Source organism: Melospiza melodia, chromosome 6 (genome assembly GCF_035770615.1).
Source record: "Melospiza melodia melodia isolate bMelMel2 chromosome 6, bMelMel2.pri, whole genome shotgun sequence".
Taxonomy (NCBI): Eukaryota; Metazoa; Chordata; class Aves; order Passeriformes; family Passerellidae; genus Melospiza; species Melospiza melodia.
In genome coordinates, this window is record NC_086199.1 from 68,410,267 (window position 1) to 68,436,377 (window position 26,111).

The 26,111-nt window shown below is 50.2% G+C and overlaps 1 protein-coding gene across 2 annotated transcripts in view; it reads right to left on the reverse strand.

Annotated features, from left to right (window-relative positions):
• Positions 1-22,817, reverse strand: part of ALX4 (ALX homeobox 4) — a 38,495-nt gene extending 15,678 nt beyond the window's left edge. Inside the window, exons 1-2 of one of the 2 annotated variants that reach the window (XM_063158835.1) lie at positions 22,328-22,507; positions 17,690-17,849 (exon numbers count right to left, since the gene is read on the reverse strand). Coding sequence is in view for 1 of the 2 variants with exons in the window: in XM_063158834.1 (XP_063014904.1) it covers positions 22,328-22,727 (400 nt within the window). In the remaining variant the exon portion in view is untranslated. Of the gene's footprint in view, positions 1-17,689; positions 17,850-22,327 lie in introns of both variants that reach the window. The other variant, XM_063158834.1, reaches the window with a different exon arrangement.
• Positions 22,818-26,111: the final 3,294 nt, after the last annotated feature.

Consider the following 26,111-nt stretch of genomic DNA (forward strand, 5'->3'; position numbering starts at 1 on the left):
TATAGGAAAAAACAAAGTTACTGAATTTTAGACACATAAAGACCCAAATATTTAGGTTTATTTCTGTTCAGGGAGTCAGTACTCTTGCAGTCTGCACATGTAGAAAAGATTTTAACACTTTTTTAGTTGTATGTGGCCTCACTGATTTTATTTGCAATGATCAGATGCTTAATCATACTTTCACTCTTGTGCCCAACTGAAGTGTAAAACTGGGCAGCATCCATCTCTTAAATGCAGGTGGCATCATTCTAGATAGGACACAAACCATTGACTTCATTCTGGGAGCTGCAGTTATCATTTGCTGCTAAGCAGAAGCTGGTTGGAGCATGTCCATTTCAGCTCTGGATGAGGATGAGTATACGGCCTGTCCATCCCTCCCAGGCTGGGCCTCCTTTGGCTGATTCTGCAGAACCTGAAGGAAGGCTGAATAAAGTCTGTGCTGTTCCTCTGCTCAAGGTACAGCATTCACTGACTTCCCATTGTGCTCAGGAGACCACTGCATGAATGTTCTCATCTGCATGGACACTGTCCATCTCTGCTGATCTTGTCAAAGCTGCTGGCACTGCTGCTGCAGCCTCCTGAGGCTCTGCAGCAAAGGGGGGACACACTCAGTGGTTACTCACAGTGGAACTCACAGACTAAAACCAGCTGTGAAATACCTGATCACCTTGGGAAGCTAATTATAGGCATAGTGAAGTCCCACAGAAAAGTCTACTTGTAAAAGAATGAAAGGGGGAAGGAGTGTTTCTCTCTACTGTGCTCCTCCTCACCACATCTAGGACTCTCCTCTTTGAGAACAGACTTATTTTACTGATCAGAGCATACAGCAGGAGCATACAGCCTGGAGCAGAAAGGTCTAAAAACCTCCTTCTGTTGCTGAAAAGCAATCTGGAGACAGTGTCAAAGGTCCCACGCAGTAAGTCCATGGGTGGATTTTTGGTGGCCTTGAAGCCAGTGTATAACTTGAGTCTCTGGCTCTACCTCCACTCTGTGCCTGGGAGATGTTTCTGTGGGACTCCAATTCACCTCATCCCTGGCTGCACTTAAGCCCTCTTCTTCCTGGCTGGCTAGTTCTCCTGGATTAAATCACTGTATGAGTTTGGGGACAGACAGCTTGATAAACATTAGCTCTAGTGCTGCTGAGAAGTTTACATCACAGCAAGCCTTGGGAATATGCACTATTTACTTGGGAAAATTGCTGTTCCTCTCACTTTTATTCTGAGCTAGCTTTTTTTTTCCCCCATACAAACATCTGTTTTTGAGGGCATGTGTTGCTTTATTGCCTGATTAGCTGGATTCACACACCCTGTGGCTACTTGGGGAGAGCTCAGCATTGTCTGTACAAATGCAACATGTGCTGCTTGCTCCTCTTTCGTTTTTTTTAAAGGACGCTAACAAAACTGGCTTTTACATAAACAAATCAATTCTGAAAACTCTGCATAGAAGCTGTGGCTAGAGAAAAAGGCACAGCTCATTCCCCAAGTCCTTTTTCATGTGGCACATCCATCTGAAAAGCAGGAAAGTGCTGACTAGCAAATTTTGAAGGCACAAAAATGCTTCTAGCAACCTGCTGCAATTGCAGTTGACTTTCTGGCTCCCAGAACATGATATAAGGAAAGAGCAAGAAAATGTACTGCCATTGCCTCCACGGGGAGAAAATGAAGCTGCTCCATTGCATGGGGGTGGTCAGCTACAGGTTTGCAGCATGCCAGGCCATGTGCAAAGTTTGAAAGTATGACAGACAAGATGGGTCAGCTAATGCATTTTAAAATGTCTCATTTCCCACATGTCCCACTGGCATGTCACAAATAGCTAGGAAAAATGGTGGATTTCTGCTCCATCCTACTTGGGTCTCTGCCTAAAGCAGTGCATGTTAACCAAAAGCCATCTAGAACCTCTGAACTGATATATCCTCAGTGAGTACCAGCCAGGGAAGATGGACAAGGCAGACAACTATGAGAAGGGGGCTTGAAAGGGCTTTCAGTTTCATCTTGGCTCTGGTTTTGATACCTCTTGGATAAGTAGTCTCCTCCTTCCCAAGCAGTCCTGCGTGCCTTGCCATGACAGTGATCACCTGAGGGTTTTGGTTTTTCCTAAGCTCCTCAGAACCAGATGTAAGCACCTAACTGCTCTGAAGACTTAGCTCAGTGCTGAATGGATGAAATATGTGATTTCATTAAGAAAAAAAAAATCAGCATCATTAATATTGGACAAAGTATTAAATGGTGTCATCTCAGTCATAGACTCATACCTAGACACAGAACAGACAGGTCCTGTTTGCTGAAGACCTATGTTCTCCACAGACAGGCACTGTAGGGTTTTGCACACCTTGATGCTCTGTCCCAGTGTGGGAGCTCTGTTCTGCTCCTGTCTGAGCTGAGTTCTCCTCCTGGGACATCCTTACTGGCTGTCAGCATCTGGAGCAATGTCTGCCCAATCCACAGGTCTTTGGGATCATTCAGTTATCCCTCTGTTGTGTTGCTTTTAGAAAAATCTAGATCCAGCAAGGTTGCTGCTCCTCTGCTTGGCTGCTATCTCCAGCTGCTTTAGTCACAGTAGCATCTAAGGCAGCTGGGATTCAGCTCCCTCCCTGTGCTAGGGCCCTGAGAAGTCAGTCCCTACACCTGCAGCAGAGAGAGGTAAAACTGTGGAGCTCTGGGGCTGACAGCAGTCACTGAGTGCTGTTCACATGTGAGTGACAGCTGAGGTCAATGCAGGGCTTAGGGCTAAGCTCTCACTCTGAAAGGAAGAGCATAAGAGTTCCCATCAGATGCAGATTTATGTATTCATCTTAACCTTACCCACATCATTTGGCCACTGCAAGGATCTGAAAAGATCCCTCCCCTGAGCACTGCAAGAGAAAAGGGGGCTCTTTTCCACAAGCTGTCATCTTCTCCAGAGGTTTCCCCTACAACCAGTCAGTGCCTCTCTCTTCCCCACATTTCCCCTACAATTTCCACCCCAGGCTGTGTGCTGGATGAGCAGGACCTCTGCTCTGACAGGGTGAGAGGGAGGTATGAGGCAGTCATGCAGCCTTCCAAACTTCAGTGTGTGTGTTGCCTTCCATGCTAACCTTCCATGCTAACACACTAAGTGAGTCCCCACCAGCCATCACCTGTGACTGAAGGTATAAATCAGCCATCTGGACAAGGAGGGAGTGGGGGATTCCACTTCCTGCTGGTGAGGAAGGCTGGGGAGACAAAGCTGCCTGAAGGGAGATGATCCTTGCTCTGATGTCTGGCTATGGCACAGTTTAATTCCCTGCTGCCAGCTTGCAGAGTGATTCACCCCATCCTGTGGGTCGGTGCCTGCCTGGACGCTGTTCTCGTCATTGGGTTGGTTGGTCTGTCTGCCTCTCTCTGCATTCTTCTCTCTGTCTGCTTTGCAAAAGCAACCTCTCTGCAGCAGAGACAGCCAAGCATTGCTGAAGTTTAGCTGCCTCCCAGAGGTGACTTCTAGTGGTCTGTTTTGTGCTGCTGGTAGCAGGGCCAGACCTGTAACCTGAAAACTGCCGACTGGGAAGAGGGGCAGTGGGAGGGAGGTCAGGGCCATTTTGTAATGGACTGGGCTGGAGCTCAGCTGCATCTGCATTATGAAGTCCTGGTTCAGATTAATGGCAGATGAACTTCAGTGGCTTGTGGGCCCTGGCCAGGGCAGGGTCCAGCAGGCTGTGCCAGGCTGAAGCAGCCAGCCTGTGGCCCTAGTCCAGCAAGGCACTGCAGCACATGTGCGTCCCTGGCCTACCCTTGTGCTAAAGTGCAGTGTTATGTGCTTCAGATGGGCAGTCAGGCAAGCCCAGAGAAATCTCCCCAACACTGCTCCCATGGTGCTCCTTGTGCTTCTCAGTTTGGGCCCTCAGGTGCCCCACTGGAGAAGAACTGGGGACTGCCGAGTCTGGATGAGGTGCTGTGGCAACCCCACTGGAACCCAAGTACAATACAACTCAGGGGGATTTGAGTGCTACCAATTACACTTGGAAACTGGAAAACAGGAGTGATAGAAAGCTGGAGTAAAAGCAGAAAACAACCAAAGTTGGCTGAACCTCACAGAACCACAGAAAGGGTTGAGTTTAAACATTGAGACAAAGTTTGGGCAAGATTTCTTAGCAAAGCAGTTCTGTTGTTCTTTAGCTTTTTGCAGCTGATTAGTAAAGAAAGGCCCAGACAAGGAAAAAAAAAAACTTTCAGCCCTCCCTAAACCTGCCTGTTCTTGGAAGAACATCTATAATTTAATTCCATTCCAACTGCACATTGCAAAACTCAAGGCTAGCCAGGTCTGGGAAAATTCCTATGAGCACTAGGCTTTTAGAAGCATTCCAGAAAGAAATGAGGTTTCTGGCTACCAAACCCACTAATTCACCATCTCTGGGCCTGGGCAACAGACTGGCATCAGCTTTTACTGGCAGAGAGTAGTAGGGCAGCAAAATCCCAAAGTGAAGCAACAAGCAGCACAGTCAAACTGGGAACTTGCCAGCCAAGAAGCGAGACACAATAACCAACAGCAAGACGCAATAACCGATCCAAAAAAGTACCTGAGAGCAGCAGGTTGTTTCCCCTGAGCTTTACATCCTCACCATGAGGTGGGGGCAGTACTGCAGCCTCACAGGAGTTTCCTGCAGAGGAGATGCTGATGCCAATTGGGGTGGGAAAGCCCAGACTCCTGACATGGTGTGAAGGTACCAGGGACTCTCATCCCTGGTCTCCATGAGCCCACATGCAGTGCAGGGGGCACACAATGACATCAAAGTCTCTCTGAGCTTGAGAGTTGTTTTGAGGTATTGAGGAGACATGGCTGCACTGCGTGGCCTGGCCATGAACCCCAGTGTGTCTACACCATAGCTGAGGAGAAAGGGCAAAGACAGAAAAATCCATCTAAGACTGGCTTGCTTGGAAACTCCACTTGACCCTGACACAGTCTAAACAAATATTTTTTTAAATTAATCAGAATGCCCCGGTCTTCTTATATGTATCCCCAAAGACTGTCATAAAATGTCTGCAGCAAGGACTCCGTGAACCTCTGCTGCCCTGCTCTAGAGGCACATATTTCAGCTCCAGTCAAACTGAAGTTTAATAAACCCTTGGCCTCTGTAGGTTCCCTCCAGCCTCTGCAGCAAACAATTCTCCCGTGCCTCAGTCAGGCTCTGGGTCTGTGTCCACCACTGGTGTTTGCCATGAGCTGCCAACACCGCTGCAGCATCTGATGGGAGACCACCATTAGTGATGAGTGCTATGTTCTTGTACCTCACAGGTTTTTCTGCTGGGGCTGTGAGGAGTAGGGAAAAGGTATTTGAAACTCTCCCTCATTTGCCATAAACTCTGAAACATATATACCAACTTAGGACTTCTCTGGGGCTCTAGCTCCACATCCTTCATAACCTAGAAGAGAGAAAGTATATGTTTACTAGGGAGTCAGGATAATCTAAGTGCATTTTTTTGAATTATTCCAATAGTTGACACAAGCCACTGTACTTGGTAAAATTCTGGGAAACCCTGCTTGCATCATGGTTTAAGTGCAATGCTTTCCTCATCCGAAAAAATACTTATGTGTTGTTCAATAATCCTCCTTTAATGAAGTTTTGAAAATTCATCAAGGAGTAAAATTGATACTCCATGACTTGACCAATTACTCTCATGAGACACTTGTGCAAGAGTCCAAACACATGGTTCCCAAAGGAAAAGGATGAAAATGATTTACAGAAGCAGTGAGGCAAAGGTTTATTGATAATGAGGCACCAAGAGGAAATGAAATGGATGTGCCTAAGATTCCTCTAGTAAATGAAAAACAAATAGTATTCACAATCAGCAACTTACATTTTTAATTTTGAGCTGAAAATAGCAACATTCACAGACTCACAGATTATTCTGAGTTAGAAGGGACCCACAAGGGTCATTGAGTCCAAGTCTGACGTGAATGGCCCATGTGGGGATTGAACCCAAGATGCAGGTCAAATGACAGTTATTAAGGAAAAAAAACCCATTAAGTAGTACTGAGCAAGGAAAACATCCACAAAAGTGTGCTCTTACTTGTGAAAGGGGAGTCATGAATTGCTCAAAGGGTAAACTGTGCTTGTCAAGTAATTCAGAGAGCTATGCACTCTGAGGTCAGAGAAAGGGATTTCATTTCACTTGAGAACTACTTCACCTTGCAACACATATAATTGTCACCAGGGGGGGAAAATGAAATTAAAAAAAAAACAAAACAATCGAAAAAACCCAGAAGTAGGTTTGCATGAGCCAAGAGCATTTGACCTTTACTTTCTACTCCATCTCTGAGAGTCAGTTATTTTCCCAGACTGTGCCTGGTGAGCTGCATCCTCACAGTGACTGCCCATCCTGCACATACTCTCCAGCTAAACACTTCTTGCTTTCTGGGTCTTTGGATCACAGACACTGCACCCCTCTCTATGGTGAACACTTCTCAGTTTTCTCATCATCATCCAGTGTTGGAAGGTGATCATTATTTACTGCCTGGCGCCCACACCCTGTTCAGCAGCGTCACCTGGGCTCCCCACAGCATCCACAGAGCTGTGCCAGAGAGTCCCACAGCGATGCCCGAGTCACAGCAAGCCCCGAGAGCTGAGGCACTGCTATTTCTTGTGTTGTGTGGATGGCAAAGTGAGACAGAGAACACAACACACACTCTATCTAAGCCTGAGTTTTAAAAAGTACTTAGCGCTGTCTGATATTTTTGCAGCCTGGAGGTGAAGGTCCTGTGCCTCTCAGATGCCCTGAATCATGCAATACCTTTGCATCCTGGCCAAGTAGATCTAAACCCGCATTCAATCCAGCACACTCCTTCAGAACAATTTTCTGCCACATCAAAATTCCTTATCCTCATCCCAGCCTTTGCTCCCCTTCATTGCCTGGGTCCAAGCAAGGCTGGACCAGCCACCAGGGTAAATGGCCACTGCAATAAGAGTAAGTTCAGACCTGGCTGAAAACACTTCCTAAAACATGAGAAATCTGCAGTGTCTTTAGGTGTGAAAATCAAAGATGTCACTACTGAGACAGTTCAAACCACAACTCCTTGTGGCTAGTTGTTGGATAATCTTTCAGAGGAAAGGCACAAAGCACTTTTCCTACCCAAAGCCCAGCTCCACTGAAAATCTGATGATCTTGCTCCACAGCACAGTGCGGCAGAACTTATGAAAAAAGTCATCATTGGATTTTTCCTGACATGGAGAAAACAAAAATGTGCTTAGTTTTATTTACATTCTTGGAAATGTCTTAACTGATTCGAAGAACTTTAAAAAAAAAAAGTATTATAAAAACAGCCAGAGGCAAACAACTGCTGTGGGAGCTTTTAGGCAAGATTGTTAAATTTTGATTAAGTTAGAAGAAACTGGATGCAGGATTGTGGTATGAAGTGTCAGGCAGTAGACACAAACAACAGTGACTCTGGTAACACATTTTCCTAACAGAAAACAAAAAAATCATGACTCTTGGAAGGAAAGGAACTCCTGGAGCACCACTAGTTCTCAACCAAACTGGATGATTACATGAAGGATAATGACCATGAAAATCAGCCTAAATTAGACAGCTGAGTTCATGCCCACTTTTGTGTTTGCTTCCAGTTAGCATTCCAGAATGGGATCGTATTGACATGACTGACTACAAATGTGAAGTAAACATTAGCAAATATTTACAGAAATTGTCTTTAGGAACTTGTGAAAAGGAATGTTTGTCCCAGAAACCTGCTTCTGCCAGAGGTGCTCATCCAATCAGGGAACAAGGGCTCATCCTTTGTGTCCACCTTCCACTCACCACCACAGAAGCCCTTTCAGCTGCCTGCTCCTTGCCAGCTCACCCACACACACAATCTGCTGACCAAAGATTACTCACAATCATCATGCAAACAATCCTGTGTCCCAGACAGACCTCAAAAACTCACATCTTGCTCACAATTTGCAAATAAAACACACGGGGTGTTCATCCCTCCTGCTCCCTGTCTCCCAAAATACTTCCTTAGGGGAGCCCTTATTTTGGGAGATACCTCATCTCCATAAAGGTGGCTGTGTGCTGACATGGACCACAGCTCAGAAAGTCTCTGCCTAGAGACATCATGATGCTGGTGCCACAAGCAGAGCTTCAGTGCTTAGAAGCTGCCTTTTCTAGCAGGGTGGGAAGCAGCAGGAGGCATTAAAAGCAGATGGAAAGAGTGACTGCAGACAGGATGGCCTAGAGAGGGGAATAAAATACACAATCAGAAAACATGGGCTGGAATCAATACACCTGGAAAGCACTGGTTGGAAAGGTACGTGCTCTTTCGGTTTTCTAGATGAGAGCAAGATCCCTTTTCACCAGCTCTTTCTTTTCTCTTCAGAAGCAAGCCTGTCTGCAAGGGTCTGGAAAGGTTGAAATTTAGGAAGAATAGATAAAAAACTTCTGTTTCCAGTGTCTGAGGGCTCCTGGAATTAGTGGGGCCACTAAGCACCAACTGGCCTCTGTTTCCCCGAAGCATCTCCAGCTCATAGGCTCAGTGTGCTTGCATGGAAAGATGCTGGGGGCTGCAGTGGGCTGCTTTCTCCTTCCTTCTCATCTCAGGCTAGGCTTCCCACACACTGCCTTCTCAGATTTACTATCTCACAGTACATTTGGGTCATGGTTTTTTGGATTCATGAGGAGAAAACACGCCTGTGTGGGAATGTGCGATTTCTTCTGCAATTCATTTGGTTTATAGGGCTCTCAGGAGAAAATATACAGTTGGATGTAAATAATAGGACTCCAAACTCCAAAACCCCCTCAGCAAACACAGTTATGGGTACGTAGTTTCCAAGAAGCCAGGGTTTTAGAGCCAAGGTTTTAGTGCTAGAGGAAACTCTCCATCCCAAAGAAGGGAGCACAGCCCTGGGCAGTGCCTGCTGGTAATGAGAGATTTGCCTGGCATCAGAGACCCTCTGAGTATTTGCTGCTTCTGGCCCCTGTTTTCCAAAGCAAAGATGCAGCTTCCTGACTTGGCTTAAACCACATTGTTCTTGCCACTGGCATCTCCTGCAGTTTATGAAGCTAGGCTTATAAACTGCTATACAGTCAAATTTGCTTCAAACTGCAGTGCACTGTGGACTACATTAGTTTTTAACTTTGTCAAGAACATGATCTAACAAACAGAAAATTAAACGTTACTTCGTCTCCTGTCAACTGATGGACTGTGGTGTTTGGATGCTACAGTAGGAATCTTCATAGATTATTACCAGGCAGGGAGAGTCTGGAAGCCTGTGTACTCTCTTTTTGTTTAATGGTTTTTGCCCCAGGAGAAATCTGGGACAGGAGAGCTGAAGGTTGTGGAGCAGGACTGCCTGCCTGGAGAAGGGGTGGTCTGACATCCTTTGGGCAGGGCACCATAGGGTGAGGAGCAGGTCATCTCTACCACGGTGCTACACTGCTATCGCTGTCATGCTGCCAGCTCCCCTGCTTTCCCCTGCTTTCCCCTGCCACCTGGGCCAGGCATGCTCTGGGATGTGCTTTGGGCAGTCCTCAGGGCCCATGCTCACACCACTGTGTTAATACTTCTGGCACAGGACTGAACAAAAGGGAACTGCTTTGCTCACCTCTGTCAGGGATACCTGCACAAACATGCCCTGCTCAGCCTCCTTCCAGAAGAACAGAGCCATGGACCTACTTCGTGCCAGGCATACAGGGAGGAAATGCCAGAGCAACCAGGCTAGCTATTTACACACTCATATCACATTTTCCTATTGGGACATTTTCACAGAGCTTGGATTGACTTTGCTCCCACTGAGATGTCACCACAGGCTTTCAGCTGCTGCTCCCTTTTCTTTTGAAATCCCGAGGAGGAGTTCTCAGCAAAGTTCTTGGTTTTAATAAAATCTGTGGGCTAAATGAGGCCATTCCCTGTTTTTCCCCAGTGGGGAACTAATTTCTACCAGACTCAACACCCTTGGCTGCGTTCTTGGCTTTCAGGACCCACTCAGTTACCCTCATAACTTCTCTTTGGCCAGGACCCAGTGGCCTCTTACGTGTTAATGCATGTATGTGGTCAGTGCTACAGACCATGGTTTATCTGCTGCAGGTCCTAGTATCTCCATCTCTGTGGGAGGTGCAATCAGCCAGATTAACACACAAAAGCATACATCAGAGAACATTCACAATATTTGCATCAGATTTTCTCTAGAAAAACCTAGGCTGTTCCACTTGATTTTTGCAGAGTCCAGATAGGCCAGACTTACAAAGTCTAGATTTAGGAATTTCTCATAAAGGCTGTGCTATGTTTCCTGGCTAATGTCTGAAAGGGACAACTGGGGTCAGACAGTGCTTTCCCTTTACTCTGAAAGTCATTAAAACCCAACAGAATAGACAAAGGGCTGGATCATCCTGGTCCTTTTGTCACTCTCTTGTGGAGTGTCTGGGGTGTGATTCAGTTGCACACTCATGGGGTTTTGGTGCTGTGCAAAACACACTAAAGTCTCTCAGATGCTGACAGGGGCAGGTACCCAAGCCTTGAGGAGCAGCACAGGGAGAGCAGGGAGTGTAAATGGAGGCATCTCAGGCCAGGTGGCACACAATTGGCTCAATGCCTTCTCTCAGCACCAGCCAAGCTTCTCCTCCCTACTATCTTTAGGGTGCTGGATACCTCCTATTGCCTTTACTAGCATCTGACAAACCTGTCTAAATACTTTGGCATCAAAGCCTCTGCCTTGTTGCATGCTCTTTGTGTCTTGGTCCCCAAATATGGTGAAAAATTCAGCCCTTAGAAGCTTGGTTGCTATCATAGTCTCTTGGTTCCTTTTTGGGTAAACTTCAGGTCATTTTCTAAAGAAATCCATAGCTACCAACAAATATTGTCTGGCAGATTCTGTCTCAGGCAAAGGCCCAACAACATCAACGACAATGAATCACAGTAAGGTCCCCAGGAGCCACTGCTCTGCATGGCTTCTCCCCATCTTTGGGGACCACTTCAGAAATACAACACATGCAAGAATAGCATCACACCTCCTTGTAGTAATTTGACATCATCTATATGTATTTTCTTCAAAACTGACTCTCTCATGGTTGACTAAAGACTTTACAACTTCAAGACATCACAGCAAAATATCAGAACCTCTTTTTTGAGTGTTTTGGTGATAATGAGCTCCCACGAGCGCTTGTCACATGTCATTTTATTTTCCTATCTCCTATAAACCATTTCATCTTTAAATTCCATGCTTTCCCTCCATGACCAGAGGGCTTTTGCCTCACTCATCTGAAAAGAGTCAAAAAGCAGAGAAGGCTGCCAAGCAAGGGTTTGTTTTTTTAAATCACACCTGCTTTGACACCAGGAGTCTTTTTGAGGAACGCTCCCTCTTAGTTCCATGAACTCTGCTCTTGCAAACTTACATCTATGGATGAAACAGGAGAGTTTTCATTCCTGCACCCTGTGGAAGAAGGAGGTAAAAAAGGATGTAGTCTCAGTTTTTTGTTGCTGCCCTGCTGAGGGAGGTATCTGCACAAGAAAAAAGCCTTTGAACAAGGCACTGGCAGAACTAGTCTTTGGTGACTGTGCTCTTGTGTCAGCGCTGTTCCGACCCCACAGGCACCCCCAGCTGTGTTCAATGGAAGCTGCTTCAGCCTGAAAATGCCTGGCTGCTCTCCTTTCACTGCCAGGGCAGCTTTCTCTTCTCACAAGGGGCATGTGGAGCTTTTGTAGTCCTGGCAAGCCTTCAGCTGAGCCTCCAGGAGCAGGATCAGTGCCCTGCAAGGCCAGACAGGCTGACAGTTCTGTGCTCCCTTCCCTGGCATGGGGGAAGCCCTGCATTGAGTTTGCCCAGGGTGCATGTTATGCCTCTCTTCAGCAGTTCACCTTGATCTGGGTTCCATTTAGCTTGGCAGCCTGGAGCTCATGACAGCCTGTTTATAAATCATCATTGGTTCCTGTCGAAGGGCTCACCCCTCACCAGGACATGCCAGCTGTACCACACGTGGCTGCCGGTGCAGGGCCTGCTGGCTCGGCCTCCTGAGGGAGGGCTGCTCTACCCAGGGGATGGCAGACCCATGCTACAGGATTTGATGGACTTGTGCTAACATGAAAGCCATTTTCACCTCCAGATATTCACTGTGGAAACCAAAATGAGCCTAGTAAGGCACATCCCAGATGTTATCTAGTAATGGTAAGACACAAGCACCCTCTGGTTAATGTATCACACAGAAAAGCTCTTGCTGGCTTTCTTCTCTAACCAGGACAGCTGATGAGGTCCAAAAAGCTGTGTAGAAACTCAAAGAGACGGCTCAGGGCCTGCCCACTGAGGCAGGCACCACCAACAGACTGCCCAAACCTCTTTCTTTCACATGAGCCGTGTTTTTGAAGGAAAACACCACAGGTTGAAAGCCCTGGTGCTTTCAGGACTGACCAGGTCCCAGCCCCAGTGATGTGTATGCTCAGTGTTAGTTCATCTCCCACCTTGGCTATGCTGAGCAATTTCCTGGATCCCAGCAGCCTGGTCTGCTGCATGCATTTTTTGCCAGCAAGGACATTTTCCTCAGGCCTTGCCTTCCCTCAGACCCATGTTGGACTGTCCCATCATCTTCCCCTCTGGTTTCCATCACCAACTGCAGTAGGGTTTCTCCCCATCTTTGAGGACCCACTTTAGAAATACAACACATGCAAGAAAAGCATCATATCTCCTTGCAGTAATTTCCCATTATCTGTCTGCATTTTCCTCATAAACAGTTCTCTCATGGCATGACTAAAGACTTTACAACTTCAAGACATCACAGCAAAACATCAGAACCTCTTTTTCTGGGTGCTTTGGTGATGATGAGCTCTCAAGAGTGCTTGTTGTACGTTGTTTTATTTTCCCATCTTCTATACAACATTTCTATACAACATCTTTAAATTCAACACCTGAATGAGCACCTGTGGTGCCTGTGAATTACACAGGTGATAAACCCCTCTCCTGCTACTTGGCTATTCCCATTGCCCCCTCTCTGAGTTGGACTGCTGACAAATGGAGAAAAAGGTTGTTCAACCAAGAACTCCAATTTTTACTACTTAGGCCAAGGAAAAGGGGATTTTCAGGACAACCAGCCACAAACCCAAACTAATTAAAAGGCACAAGGGAACAGCAGGGTTCTCTGGATACCAGCTTAATATCCAAGCCCAGGCACAAATAAGCTTTATTATAGCTTCAACTATAACTTAAAACCAGCATCACCCATCTTTGCATGTACAGCTACAGGTCCCTACTTTTCCTGAGCTGACTTTGGGCCTTTCGTGATTTTTTTTATTTTTATGAGGCTCTGTCCTGACCAGCCATGTATTTATAACAACTCTCTCTGTGGATATTTCCCCTTGCTAACAGAGCCACAGTTAACTGAGCTGCTGTGCTCATGCTTGATGTTGCAGACAATACCCCTTTGCTTTCTATCCTTCATAAGTCCCTTTTTCTAATAGCTTGAAGTGGTATGATCTGGATGGAAATACTCATTTCTCTAGCGCAAGAGCTCATGACTATATAAAGCAACCAGCTTCCCTCTCGTCCAGTAGCAGCTTTCGAACTTCTGTTCAAGAGCTGAAATGCAATATGTAAGCCCTGCCATAAATCCCACAGCTTCGTGGAGTGTTTCTGGCCTTCTGCACACTCTGTATAACTGTCTGGTCCATCGGCTATTTATCTTGGAAGTCCTCACTGGAGATGTGAGGAACACAAAATGTCTGCAGCTCCTCTGCCAAACTAGGTAGGTTCTTCTTCCTCTTGCCTTCTAGCATTTGGCTATGTCCTGTCTAGCTCAGAGTGATATCTGGCTCCAATCTGCTTATGAAGGTTCAGACCAAATCTTGATAAGCCAGGTTATGTCTATAGTGCAGGGCTCCTCAGCTCTCAGCTATGGGTCCTTGCCACAGCTGTGCTCCTGACTCTACTCCAGGAAGAGGTCTGGGCATGCACCATCCCAGGGAAGGCTGGAAAGAACCTCGAGGTGCTCCAGAAGGTCTCCCTGCCTCATGAAGTGCAGCACTGTGGCCCAGGCTCTAGGGCAGACCCTGCCCCACTGTTTGCCCTGGGGCTCCCCTCTGGGAACAAGCTCTGCAGAGCAAGGCTCTGCCCATTCCCCTTCCCAGCTGGCCTCACAGTGGGAATGGACATGTTCCACATCTTCCCACTGACAGTACTCAGTAATTCTTGAGTGGCATCTCTGGGGCAGGAAAAACCTGATGCTGTGGGCTTGTGCACACACACACACTGGAAAGGACCAGTCCCCACCTGGCAGACCCAACAGCCTGAGAGCAGTTCCATGCCCAGCAGACTGGTACCCCTGTGAGCCTGTGGTATGATTTTTAAAGTGCTTTTCCTTTCTTTCAGAAACCTTGCCATGGCACGGGTCTCGTACTAAGTTTTGAGCTGAGCAATATTTTTCTGTTTCTCCTGTTTTGTAAAACAACTTCTGGCCTGTGTCACACACATTTCTCAACACCTTGCAGAGTCATGGTCTTGCAGATGGGGCTTCAGATCTCTCTGAGCTCTGTTCCAGAACAGAGTAATTCTCTGATTGGTTTTGACCCTTTCTGGGAAAATTCTCAATATTGCACTCTTTCCCTTTGCATACTGTACAACTTTGGTTTGCTTTGATTTAATTTTGGTGTGAATTTCTTTCACTTCCCACTGCTCCTGAATAGATTAGATATCTGCAAGCACTTTTGTTATCTGATCTCTCTTGCATCAAAAGAATGAATACAGTTCCCCATTTCCCTTTTTGGAAGCAGCATCCTACCCTAAAACTGATGTACAGCTCCCAAGTGAACCAGTCAGTCACTATCCAAAGTCCCAAGGGGATTGCTTCCACTGCAGGGAGGAACTGATGTGACACGAGATATTTCTTTTAAGCAGCAGTGCTTGCACCTAGAGCCCGGATGGGGAACAGCAGTCAGATAGGAGTTATATCGAGATCTTACAAATTTATTTTATTTCCCCTCAACAACAGTCTGCCCAAAGCATTTGTACTCTCATTCCTCACTGATAGCACTTCTCTGATGGGCCTTGATGCTGTTGACTCCCTGCCCTCTGGTTTCGCAGGGTTATTTTTCAGACTTCCACTGAATAGAGGTGGCTGTCATGTTAAGTACCACAGAGTTTGCAGCCAGACTCAGCATGCAGTGCACAGTCTCTTGGTGAGTAAACCAGCTTACCTTTCAGGCTGCACCACCAGCTCACCCACTGCCTTACAGCTAATGAACCTATTAGTTCTTGCTAATAAATAATATACTTAGAAACAAAACTGATTCAACCATCTGTTTCCAATAAGCAGATTAAGTGTAAAAAGGATAACACGTGAACTGCATCTTCATTAAAAAAAAATTAGACACAAATAGACTTAAATAGACATTTAGTACTGACTTGGATAATGCAACAGTGTTCAGTCAGTGCAGATGAGAGAGCATAGCTCATGATATACCAACTTGTCATGACTAAGTCCTGCTGGGATCTGAAGACAGCAGCTACAAAAAGTTGAATCACAGATATTCTCAAGGGAGTTATAAAGAATTTTATACTAGTGGGTTCATACTTAGATATGAATTTAGATAGTTCATAAAATCTGTTGCAGACCACCTTCCATAATAATGCTGAGTCTGTCACTGCTTATTACCCATTCAAGATATCTTCTCTTCTTCTTCCTCTTGCCCTGCCTCTCCTCATTCATCTCTTCTCCTTCCTCTCTCCATCAATTTACCCTATTTCTCATTGGTCCCTCTCTTTGACCAAAAAATGACCTTTATCATGACAATCACAACTGCTCTTTCACATTGTATCTACTTATGTGACAGTCAAAATATGAAGATGATTTACAAGCATGAATGAAAAATATGGCTAAGCAGATTCACCAGTATGTATAATAGCACTGAATCATCTGAACTTACACAGAAAATAAAGTGGAGATCATTTATTTATTATATGTAAGTAGCTTTCCTCCTTTACTTATGAACTTCCCTTTACAAGTTGAGGCTGCTGAGACACATGTAACTATGATTAATTGCTCTGACATTTTATTAATATGAAATATTTCCATCCATCTCCTAGTAAATGTTTCTCAAGTCACAGTGGTCCTATATCAGCTGCATTACCACTCAGGCTTCTCCTAATCCACAACTATCTCTTTTTTCCATTTGAAAATGTATCTACATAAAGATGTTAGACCTGTGCTTTCCAACATGATTAACAATTGAGATGGGATTTTTTCAGATGTGTAGGAGGAGTACCTCAGAAACATATGACTTTTGGGGCACGGATTGCTCAGCATTTTCTGAAAAGCATAACTCATATCTTGTGTTGGCCAATATAGGTTGCCTACACTGAAGAGTTACTTTTTAAAGATTAGACCATTAACGTGGATTGGCAGGTTGAGCCTATTTTACATACTGAAAAATCTGAGGATATGAGAACACACTGATTGCTTACAGCTTTTTGCACAGAATAAGGACGTGGCTGTCAAGAAACACAAGTTAAAGCCCCTACAAAATCACACATGGGACCTCTACTCCATGAGTTTCTGACTCCAGCAGTGGCTCCTTCTCAAGCTGGCTGAGTGCTTCTTTCTGCCTGAGCCACAGCCCTGCAAAGGTCACACTGATGCCACTGAGTGGCCACAGCTTCACCTTGCACAAGCCACTCGGGTACCCCAAGTGTCAGTTTTTCCAACTGCAAAATGAGAATAAAAACTTCTTACTGCCCCAAGACATATTCACACTTTTAACTTGACAATTGCTAAGCTGCAAAAATGCCCTGAACAAGTAATAGAGCATCTTAAGGGCTCCAGGGAGCAAAACTGGCTAAAGGGCCAGGAACTAGGGGGACCGAATGGACAGGTCTGGAGATGTCCTTTAGCAGCAGACCTTGGCTCCGAGCCTCTCAGACATCACCTCCCTCTTACAAGGGAAACTCATCACGGCTTTGAACGCAGGGCTTGGAAAATGAAGAAATCCTCACGATCTGAGAGATTGAAGTCTGCACATTAGCTCCCCTTAAACCGTGGGTACATTTAACTTGGGAGGTTAGAAACCGCAGCCAAAGAAATCTCTTTTGATTCACAACTTGTTTTGAGCAGTCACCCATAAAGCAGCCAGTGAATCACTCCAGCCAGTTAGTCATGCAACCACACTGAATGTACACTCAAAAGGCTGCACAAAATAAACAGCCTGCAGCTCCAGATAACACACACAGAGCTCATTTGCGCTATCTGGCATCAGCATAGATTGTTAATAGGACTCCTACACCAAACCCTTAGGAAAAAAACGCGCTCAAATAAGCATCTCCAAATCTCTCTCTACATCAGTATTTTTCTCGTCTACTTCGCTCTGTGTTTCTTTCAAAATAGTTAAGACTAGTAAAAGTTTTAAGACTCTTTCTTTCCGCACCTTCTTCTCGCTGGTAAAGTCCTGCTGGGTTTACAGGCGTGCGCTGCTCAAGTGTAGGGCTAAAGCGGAGTTAATTCCAATCAGCAGCGGACAAGTCGAAAATAAACAGCTCTAGTGCGAAAAGAAATCTTCCTGCAAGGAGGGAGCGGCGGGGATACAGGGGCAGGGAGTCTCCCGGTCCTTTGACACATGAGTGTTATAAACAGCTCGGGTCAGGAATCCTATAAAAACCTCCAGCCAGATCTACCAATTCTAGCGTCCAATTCAAGAGAAGCTCAAAACACCTTTTGGAAAGAGCCGCGAACAAACCTTCCTGCGCGGCCCTAGGGGTAAGGAACGTGAGCCCTACCTTGGCGTCTGGCTGCCTGAGGAAATCCCGCAGGTTTCAGCGGAGGAGATCCCGCACCTCCGAGTGTCTGTTCAAACAGAGGCTTAGCCAAACTCCCGGCGAGAGCTCCCTCCCCTCCCTGGGAGGGTGCCGGAACCCTTGAATGGCAGATCTGGTGGCCCTATTGTGGAAAAGAGAGGGCGATTGCCAGGGCGGCGTCAGCAGCGCGCCGGGAGCCGGCGGCCGAACCTCGCCGGGAGCCGGTCCCGCATCAGCGGCAGGGAAGGGCCGGCTCTGCCGCCCTGCTCCCTGGAGCTCGCCTCGCCTCCCGCCCTCCTGCTCCCCGATGCCAGCTTGGATCACGTCTCCCCTTGTCCCCTTGCCCCGCTTCCCCACTCGTGCCTGCCTCCAGCGCACCTCTCCCCTTTATATCCCGTGTTGCTCCCCGCGGGGATCCCGGCAGCGGCATCTCCCCACCGTGGCGGAGAGAGCTGCGGGGGCAGCGGCAAATCCCCACCGGGGCGGAGAGAGCCGCGGGGAGGCCGCGGACCCCACCCGCCCCCCGGCCGCGGCGAAGGAGCCCGGGCAGGAGCCGGGAGCCGAGATCAAAGCCGCGGGGAGAGGGAAGGGGAGGCAGGACCGAAGGGCCGCGGCAGTTCGGGACACCCCTCCCCAAGCCCCCTGCACCCCGGCCTCTCGGCGGGCTCGGGGCAGGGACCGCCACCCCCCTCACTCCTGGCAGAGCCGCCCGATGCCGGAGCGGGGACGCGGCATCCCCGAGCTGGGGGAGCCCTGCGGGAGCCCCGAGCCCCGGCAGCGAGCGGCCGGTCCCTGCGGGAGGCGGACAGGGACCGCCAGCGAGCTCGTTCCTGCCGTGCCTGCAGCTTACGTTACATCGGGGAACGAGGAGGAGGAGGAGAAAACCATTAAAAGTGTCAATTTCAAAAGCACGCAGCGAGCCTCCGATTCCTACAGCAGTGCCTTTCTGTACTTCTAATAATAACGCACTTACGGCCGCACTTTTTATTTGCTAGCTAAATAAAAAATGGTCTTTATTTGCATAACGGGGTACTTAAAGAATTTCCTCCGTTAGAGAAAGCCGTTTCCTTTCTCCTGTTTCCTTTGAGCAAACATCCCCATCACTCTGGCCTTCACTCCCGAAAGGATTTTGCTCCAGCCGGAACTTCTAGACAGCAATATACGTATACATTTCTTTGTGTATAGGGGTATGTGAATACACATGTTTCAAGAAATGTAACTTACTTCAGCTCCATGCAGTAGAAATATCAAGTCAGATTACTACAGCGCGTAAATCATCCGAAAGCTTTTGCCCTCCTAAGCCAAGATATATATATAACCTGTTCTCAAGACTAGATGATATTGAAGGTCTCTTCCAACCTTGAAGATTCTCTCATTCTGTGACTTTTTTTAAAGAATTCGGCTTTCACTGTCCGTGGCCGTTTGTGGAACAGCCCGTACCCCTGCTGGAAGCAGGGAACGCGGGGTGAGCAGGGCGAGGCTGCCGGCCCTGCAGGGCAGGGGCAGCGGGACCGGCACCGAAGGAGCCGTGCCCGGAGCCCCATAGGGACAGGCTGGCAGCCGCCACTGCGAGGGGCCGCGGGGAGCCCGGCCGAGAGCCAGGGCCGCCGGTGCCGCTGTCCCTGCCAGAAGCCGGGCTGGAAGAGCTCCGACCATTGCCGTCCGTGTCCTCCGTGTATTTACGGCCGCCGCTCTCCCTGGCCTATATTTATCCGTACAATGCAGTGGAAGGTCTTAGATCTAGAAATAGAAGCCGAGAGCAATAGATGGCAGGCTCGGGCTTTTTATAACTCAAAAAGACTTGTTTATTAAAGAAATAAAATTAAATTAAACAACTAAAAAAAGGAGGGGACACCCTGTCCCTGCAGCAAGCGGAGTGTGCGCCGTGCCCGCCGTGCCCCAGCCCGCTCGGCTCCGGGCTCTCCCGGGCCTCCACAGCCACCGGGGGAAGGGCGAGGGCTGCGGGGCGGCCGTGCGGGGAGCAGCAGCCCAGGAGGGACCGGCCCGGGCGAAGGGCCCACGGCAAGGATGGGCGCGGGGGGAGCCGGCAGCCCGGGTATCGCCGGGCAGGAGAGCCTGCTGCTGGCTGGCCTCGGTTTCTGTTTGCTTGGTTGGGGTTTCTTTCCTCTTATTTTGGGGTTTTGTTGTTTTTGAAATGGAGGGGTTTACGGTCACGGCGCCCACCAGCCCAGCATCCTGCTCAGGCCCGGAGAGCAGGGGACGCGGGGAGCCAGCGGCTCCTTCCCCTCGGCGCCCCGCGCACGGCAGAACCAGCACCGCAGCTGCGGCGGGGTCGGTGGGAAGCAGTGGGACAGTCGCCTATCCCCGGCTTCCCGAGGGAACCTCTCCGGGCAGCTCTCCTCACGGCCGGGAGCGCCGCGGGTGCGCTGCTGACCGCGCCGGTGCCCGCTGCGGAGAACGAGAGCGGCTTTCGCCTCCCCGGGCTCACCGCGCCGGGGGATCTGCCCAGACTCCGAGGTTTCCCCGTCCCTGCAGCCCTCGAGGGGGCTCCTCGGGCACAGCTCCTGCGCCCGGCGCGGTGGTCTCGCGGTTTGGGAAGAGGCGCCTATGGATGTTGCAGTCGCTCTGCGAAACCCCGATCTGTCTGTTATTAGCGAGTCTCTCCCTTCAGCCATTAAGCACTATTATTATCGCGATTGCTATTAATTATCCTTGCCGAACCATGTGTCTCTCATTACAGCCCACCGACCCCAGCCACATCACAAGGGGCTCACAACGAGCGCGGGCCGGGCCGGGCCACCCGCCTCCGCTGCGGGGCTCCCGCTGAAGGAGAACCCCGAGCCTCGCTTGAAAATAAATCAGGGGAACCCCGGCGGGGTTAGGAAGGCAATAAACTCGTGTCATTCTACCGGGGGGTTTTAATGTGTCATCACAGGGCGCCCTGGGCCTTGCAACCTACAAAACAAGAGAGCCGGTTAGCAGAGAGAGGATGTCGGGGCAGCGGGGAAGAAACGGGGGACTGACCCTCCATCCCATTCCCAGAAGGGGCGGGGAGCGGTTATCTCCTGCACGGGCCTCAGCCCCCCGTGTCTCCCCGGTCCCACCGTGTGTCCTTCCCCGCGGAGCCCGGGCTGGCCCCAGAAGGCCTCCGCGGATGCGGAGCGGGCCTGGCGCTGGCGGGGATTGTCCGCCCATGGGGAAAGGGCAGGGGAAGAGAGGGAGCGTAAGAGAGGGTCAGCTCTGGTCAGCAAATGAGCGTAAGCAGCCCTCAAAGAGAGCCCTGACGGCGGTGCGCGGCCCGGTGAGGAGGCATCACCCGCGGGAGGAAGGCTGCGCCACCGGGAGCGGGAAGGAGCGGAGCTGGGCTGTGCCTGCGGCCCCCAGCACGGCTGTGTGGAAAGGACCTAATGTCCTTTTCTGTGAAGGGGAGTCACCTGTGCGCGGGGGAGCTGGGGCTGTGGAGCTGGATCCGGGGACGCCTCAGCTGCAAGTCCGGGGCGAGAGATGGCGCCTGAAGGCGACCTGGCAAGCCACGGTTTGGGAGACAGGCAGAAGTAAGTGGGGCGCCTCTACCCTCTTTTAAGTCTAGAGATGGAGGAAAAGGGTAAATAGAGCAAAGGGTGCTCAAATGACGGCGGCAGCCTAGAAATGGGATTGCTGCCCGACCCGGACCTCTTCCACCTCCTCCGTGCCCCCAGTCCGTAGTCACTGTCCGTCTTAGGGTGTTCCTGGAGACACAGTCCTATAGATGTCCTTGCCTTTGGGACTAACGCATCGAGAATGGGACTCCGTCAGCGGAGACGCGCTCTGAATCTAGGCCGGGACAGCCTCTCTGCCCACAGAGAGATCACCGGGAGGGAAAGAAAGAGCTTTCATTTCCACCTTCTCTTCTGAGGAAAACTTAGCGGGTTTATTTGTTTCATTGTTGAATTTTTCTGTTTGTTTTAAGGGGGAGCTGTTTGTTTGTTTTGCTTTTCCCTAACTGCCCCGATACAGCGGAAACCTCCCGAAAAAACCTTTAAAAGGCACGGTCGGAAACGACATGAGAAGCGCCCCCGTTCCCGGCTGCACTGCCGAGCGCCAGCGCGAGGGAGTGTCTTAATTGCAGCTAATGACCCGCGGAGGGGATGCGAGGGGTTATCTGCAGCCGGGCAGAAATCAATAGGGGAGTGGCAATTAGGGGAGAAAGTGAGAGACAGGAGAGGCCGTCACCGCAAAAATTATAATTTCGGCGAAATTTTCCAGAAATTCTTTCTACGGAAAACGGTCCCCGCGGAGAGCACATTGCACAGCCCGGCGCTCCGCTCTTTCTCTCTCTGTCCCGCTTTCCGCTGAGTTCCCCGCGTTGTACAAGAGCTAACGGGAGCGCATCGCCTGCCACCCCAAACTGCGATTAAGGTCGCGGCTAAGCGGGCCCCGGGGGAAGGGCGCTTCCCGCGGGCATCGCGGGCTCCAGGGCCGGCTGGGAACGAGGATACTCGCGGGGCACGGCGGCCCCCGCTGCGGGAGCCGGAGCCGCCGGGCAAGGTCTCCCTGACCCCGCGAGGGCTCGTCCTGCCGGGCAGCCGCCCCCCGCATTCCCGGGAGGTGCTTCCCAGGCCCGGGAGCCTCTCTCCGCTCTCGCCTGCAGCGCTCCCCCGCCGCACGCCAAGGACTCACCGTAACAGGGGACCTGCAGGGCTCCGTTGTGGCCGCTGCTCTCCTGCAGCTTGATGTTGCTGTCCGGGGGGGTTTTGCAGGGGCCTCGCTGCATATAGAGGTGCGGCGGCTGCTGCTGCTGCGGAGGGTATTTGTTAAAGGAGGCCGGGGAGCCGGCGGAGCCGGGAGCCTGCACGCTGCCATCCAGGGACTGACATTCCTGCTGGCTGTAGCGGCTCCGGCACTTAGTGCCGCTGTCACCAAAGCCTTGTCCTTTGCTGGCCAGGAAAGTAGGGCTGAACTTGTCACTTGCTTGAAATGCCCTAAAAGGCGAGGAGCCTTCTGTGTCCTGGGAGGCTGCGTTGTAGTAGGAATCCATGGCAGCCGGATCACAATAAGAAACACAAGTATCAGCATTCATTCCTAAAATTAAAAGGCCCGAGTGTCCTTAATGCGCTTGGAGGGGCACCAGGAGCCACTCTTTCTCTCTCCCTCTCGCATAGACACACACTCACAGCTGGGCCGGGGAGCTCTAAGAGGATTCAGATGTTTGTGAAAGCTGACCAGATCTCCAAACCCCCTTAAGTTCTCGCACAGTAAAAGGGGTCTTTTTCTTTCGCTCCCTCCCTCTCTCATATAAGCTCGCCCTCCGTGTCTCCCTCCAAACTACATTCTAAAGAGGCTCTTCTCTGCGCTTTCCCCCCCACCACATAGGAAAAAAAAAAAAAAAAAAAAAAAGAGAGAGAGGGAGACCTCTCCCCCAATTAATATGTAGATGATGACAGTGGAGGGGAGGGGGCCTAGGAAGGGGTGTGTGTGAGTGTGTGTGTGTGTATGGGGGTGTGTGGAAGCAGAGGGAAGATGGAGGTCATATCTTTTGCGTTAAAAAAAATAAAATAAACCAAACCAGAAAAACAAACCGGCCCCAAAATTTTTATGATTAGAAACCAGAAAATCGAGCAGATGACATAAACTCCACGAAGGGATGAGTGCGGCATCCGCGTCGGCGGAAGAGCCGGCGACGATTTAATGGTCGTGACACGCTCTGTTCGCTCCGTCCCTCCTCTGCTCACTGCCCCAGCTGTGGGGACCCTCGCCTCTGCGACCCCCTTCTCTCTATTAAAGGCAATGCGGATTTTCCCCGCAGCTATCTGCCTTTAAGCCTCCCCCTGCCCGTTAACCCCTTCAGGGCCGACAGCTCTGACGGCGCTGCCCTGAGCCGTTTCCCTGCCGTGGCACGGCGGTGCCGCCATCGCCCCGCACAGAGCCGGGCGAGCTCTCCGCCGGGTCTCGCCACACGTTTATGACGGTCATTATTAATTCACCTCTAAAACCGTGCTCTCCTCAGGTGTAAAACTACTGCATCCAAACCGGAGGGCAGCAGGGACGGATTTTAACAGGGTCACCAAGCACGCAGAATTGGACCAAGCTTTTGGGATTGCCAGAAGTGACTTGCAAAGGGACAAAGGCTGGCAGGAGCCCTTTTTGGTTTGAGGGGTCAATTACAACCCAGAAAGAGCTTAAAAATAAATCAATACTCACCTTTCGTCGTCCTTCCCCCCCCCCTGCCCCCAATCAACCTGATTCCTCTCCTCCCCCAGTTAACTCCTGCTACCCCTTACTCACTCTTACTCTGCCTTCCTCCCATCCCCACATCTGGTTTCTATTGCTCACTTACCTTGAAGTTTTCAGTAATAAAGATATTACGCAAACTAAATCTACAGTTCTTGGGAAGAAAAGAAAAGAAGAAAAGAAAAGAAAAGAAAAGAAAAGAAAAGAAAAGAAAAGAAAAGAAAAGAAAAGAAAAGAAAAGAAAAGAGAATCTAACGAAATAAAGGGAAAAACGAGTAACAGAAGAACGGGAAGACAAGAAGAACCTTAACCCCTTCGGGAGCGCGGCCCGCAGCGGAGCCGGGCGGGGAGCGGGGCCCGGGCCGCTGCTCTGGGCTCCCAGCGGGTCCCGCCGGCCCGAACCATGAGTGCTGCCTTCCCCGCGGAGCTCCCCCTCGCCGTGCAGAGCAGGGACTCGAGCCTCTCATCTGTGTGTGTGTATCTGGGGGGAGCGGGATGCGGCAGAACGGGAATGTGACCCCCGAGACGGCGGCTCGGGAGGGGCCCGCGGCCACCGCCACCCTCCAGGCCTTTGCTCCACGGGCAAGAGCGGCACCGCCGTTTTCATTAGCTCGGATCTGACAAGAATAGGCGCCCACCCCTCGCCCCCCAGAAGCAGAAGGGGTTTCTAGCGACGTCGTCATTAAAAACAGCCAGAGACGGATTCATTTACGAGATTTTAAACCATTTTGCGAGTTTCCCTCAGAGCAGGGCCGGGCTCGCTGAGTTTTCTAGTCCAAGAAAGCTTTCAGCGGATTTGCCTTCCTTATTCTCTTTATTACCTCTACTTAATTATTTTCCCGTCCTTTCTTTCTCCCCTCCCAAACTCACCCACCCCACTGCAGGCCCCATTCTTTCCCTCGTCCACGACATAATAAAAACCAAACCAACTCAATGCATGAAAGCCTTTCTAAAATCCGCTCCGGGGCGGCCAAGGGAGCCGCGTACTGCCGGTACCGGCAGCCTGGGAGCGGCTCCGCCGAGGGGCAGCTGCCCTGGGCACCGGGAGCACCGGGAGCACCGGGAGCACCTCACCTCCCGCATCCCCCGCTCCTCCGCAGCCGGCTCGCAGGCGTGGCTCACGGCGGAGGGGCGCTTTAAATACGCGTTCCCCTGCAATTTGTTTGGGGGAACGAAGAATGAGCCTGAAAGAAATGATGTGAGGGCAGTTCTCGATGCTACAGCATTATACTCGGCCTCGGGATTTCTCCTCGGCAAAGTTAAACAACGGCGAGAGCGAAAAACTAAAGGGAGATATTTGGAGATTATGAACACACATATGTGTGTGTATATATATATGTGTGTGTGTGTGTGTATTCATATATGTGTAACATTTTTATTCAGAAACGCTGCAATGCAGTGGCTCGCAGAGGCAGCGCAGCGTGGCCGACCCGAAGGAGAGCTGCCCAGGGTTCCTTTGGTCACAAGTCTCGGCTAGTCCCTCCTTGCATTAAATTATAACGAAAAATCCATTAACTTCAAATCAGAGCTGATCCGCAGCCCTCGGAAAGGACAGCAATGGAACCCTCTGCCCAAGAGGCAATTTGCATCCCCAGAAGCGGAAGGTTAATTCGGGAATCGTTACCGGGGGAAAGGACGCGCGCAAATACCTGGCGATCTAGCGGGCGTGGGGGGGAATAACCGGGAAATCACTTTTCCTGACTGTTTTCGTTTAGCTGGGCTAGGTTTGGCGTGCAGTTCTCCCTGCTAGCGTGACGGGGGATTCCCCTCGGCCCCCGTTAGCCGGGAGCGGAGCCTTGCGAGTACTAAAGCACGCAGGGAGCCCGTGGCCGCCCTCCCGTTCAGCGGGGCGATGGAGCGGGGTGTGGCGGTGCAGCCGGGACGGCCGTGTCCCTTCTGCCGTGTCCCTCCGGCCCTGTCCCTCGTGTCCCTCCTGCCGTGTCCCTCGTGTCCCTCCTGCCGTGTCCCTCCGGCCCTGTCCCTCCGGCCCTGTCCCTCGGGCCGTGTCCCTCGTGTCCCTCCTGCCGTGTCCCTCCGGCCGCGGCGCTCTGCCCGCCCGCGCTCTGCATTCTCCTCTGCAGGACCCGCGATCCGCAGAGCAAGGCGCGATGGGACGCGCACCGTTTGAAACACGGTCTCATCATTTCACCGTCTGAAACAGGGTCCCATCATTTTTCCTCCGAGTGACCCCAAATCTGCCCTGTCCCTGCATCAAATGCATCCAAAAGGGAAG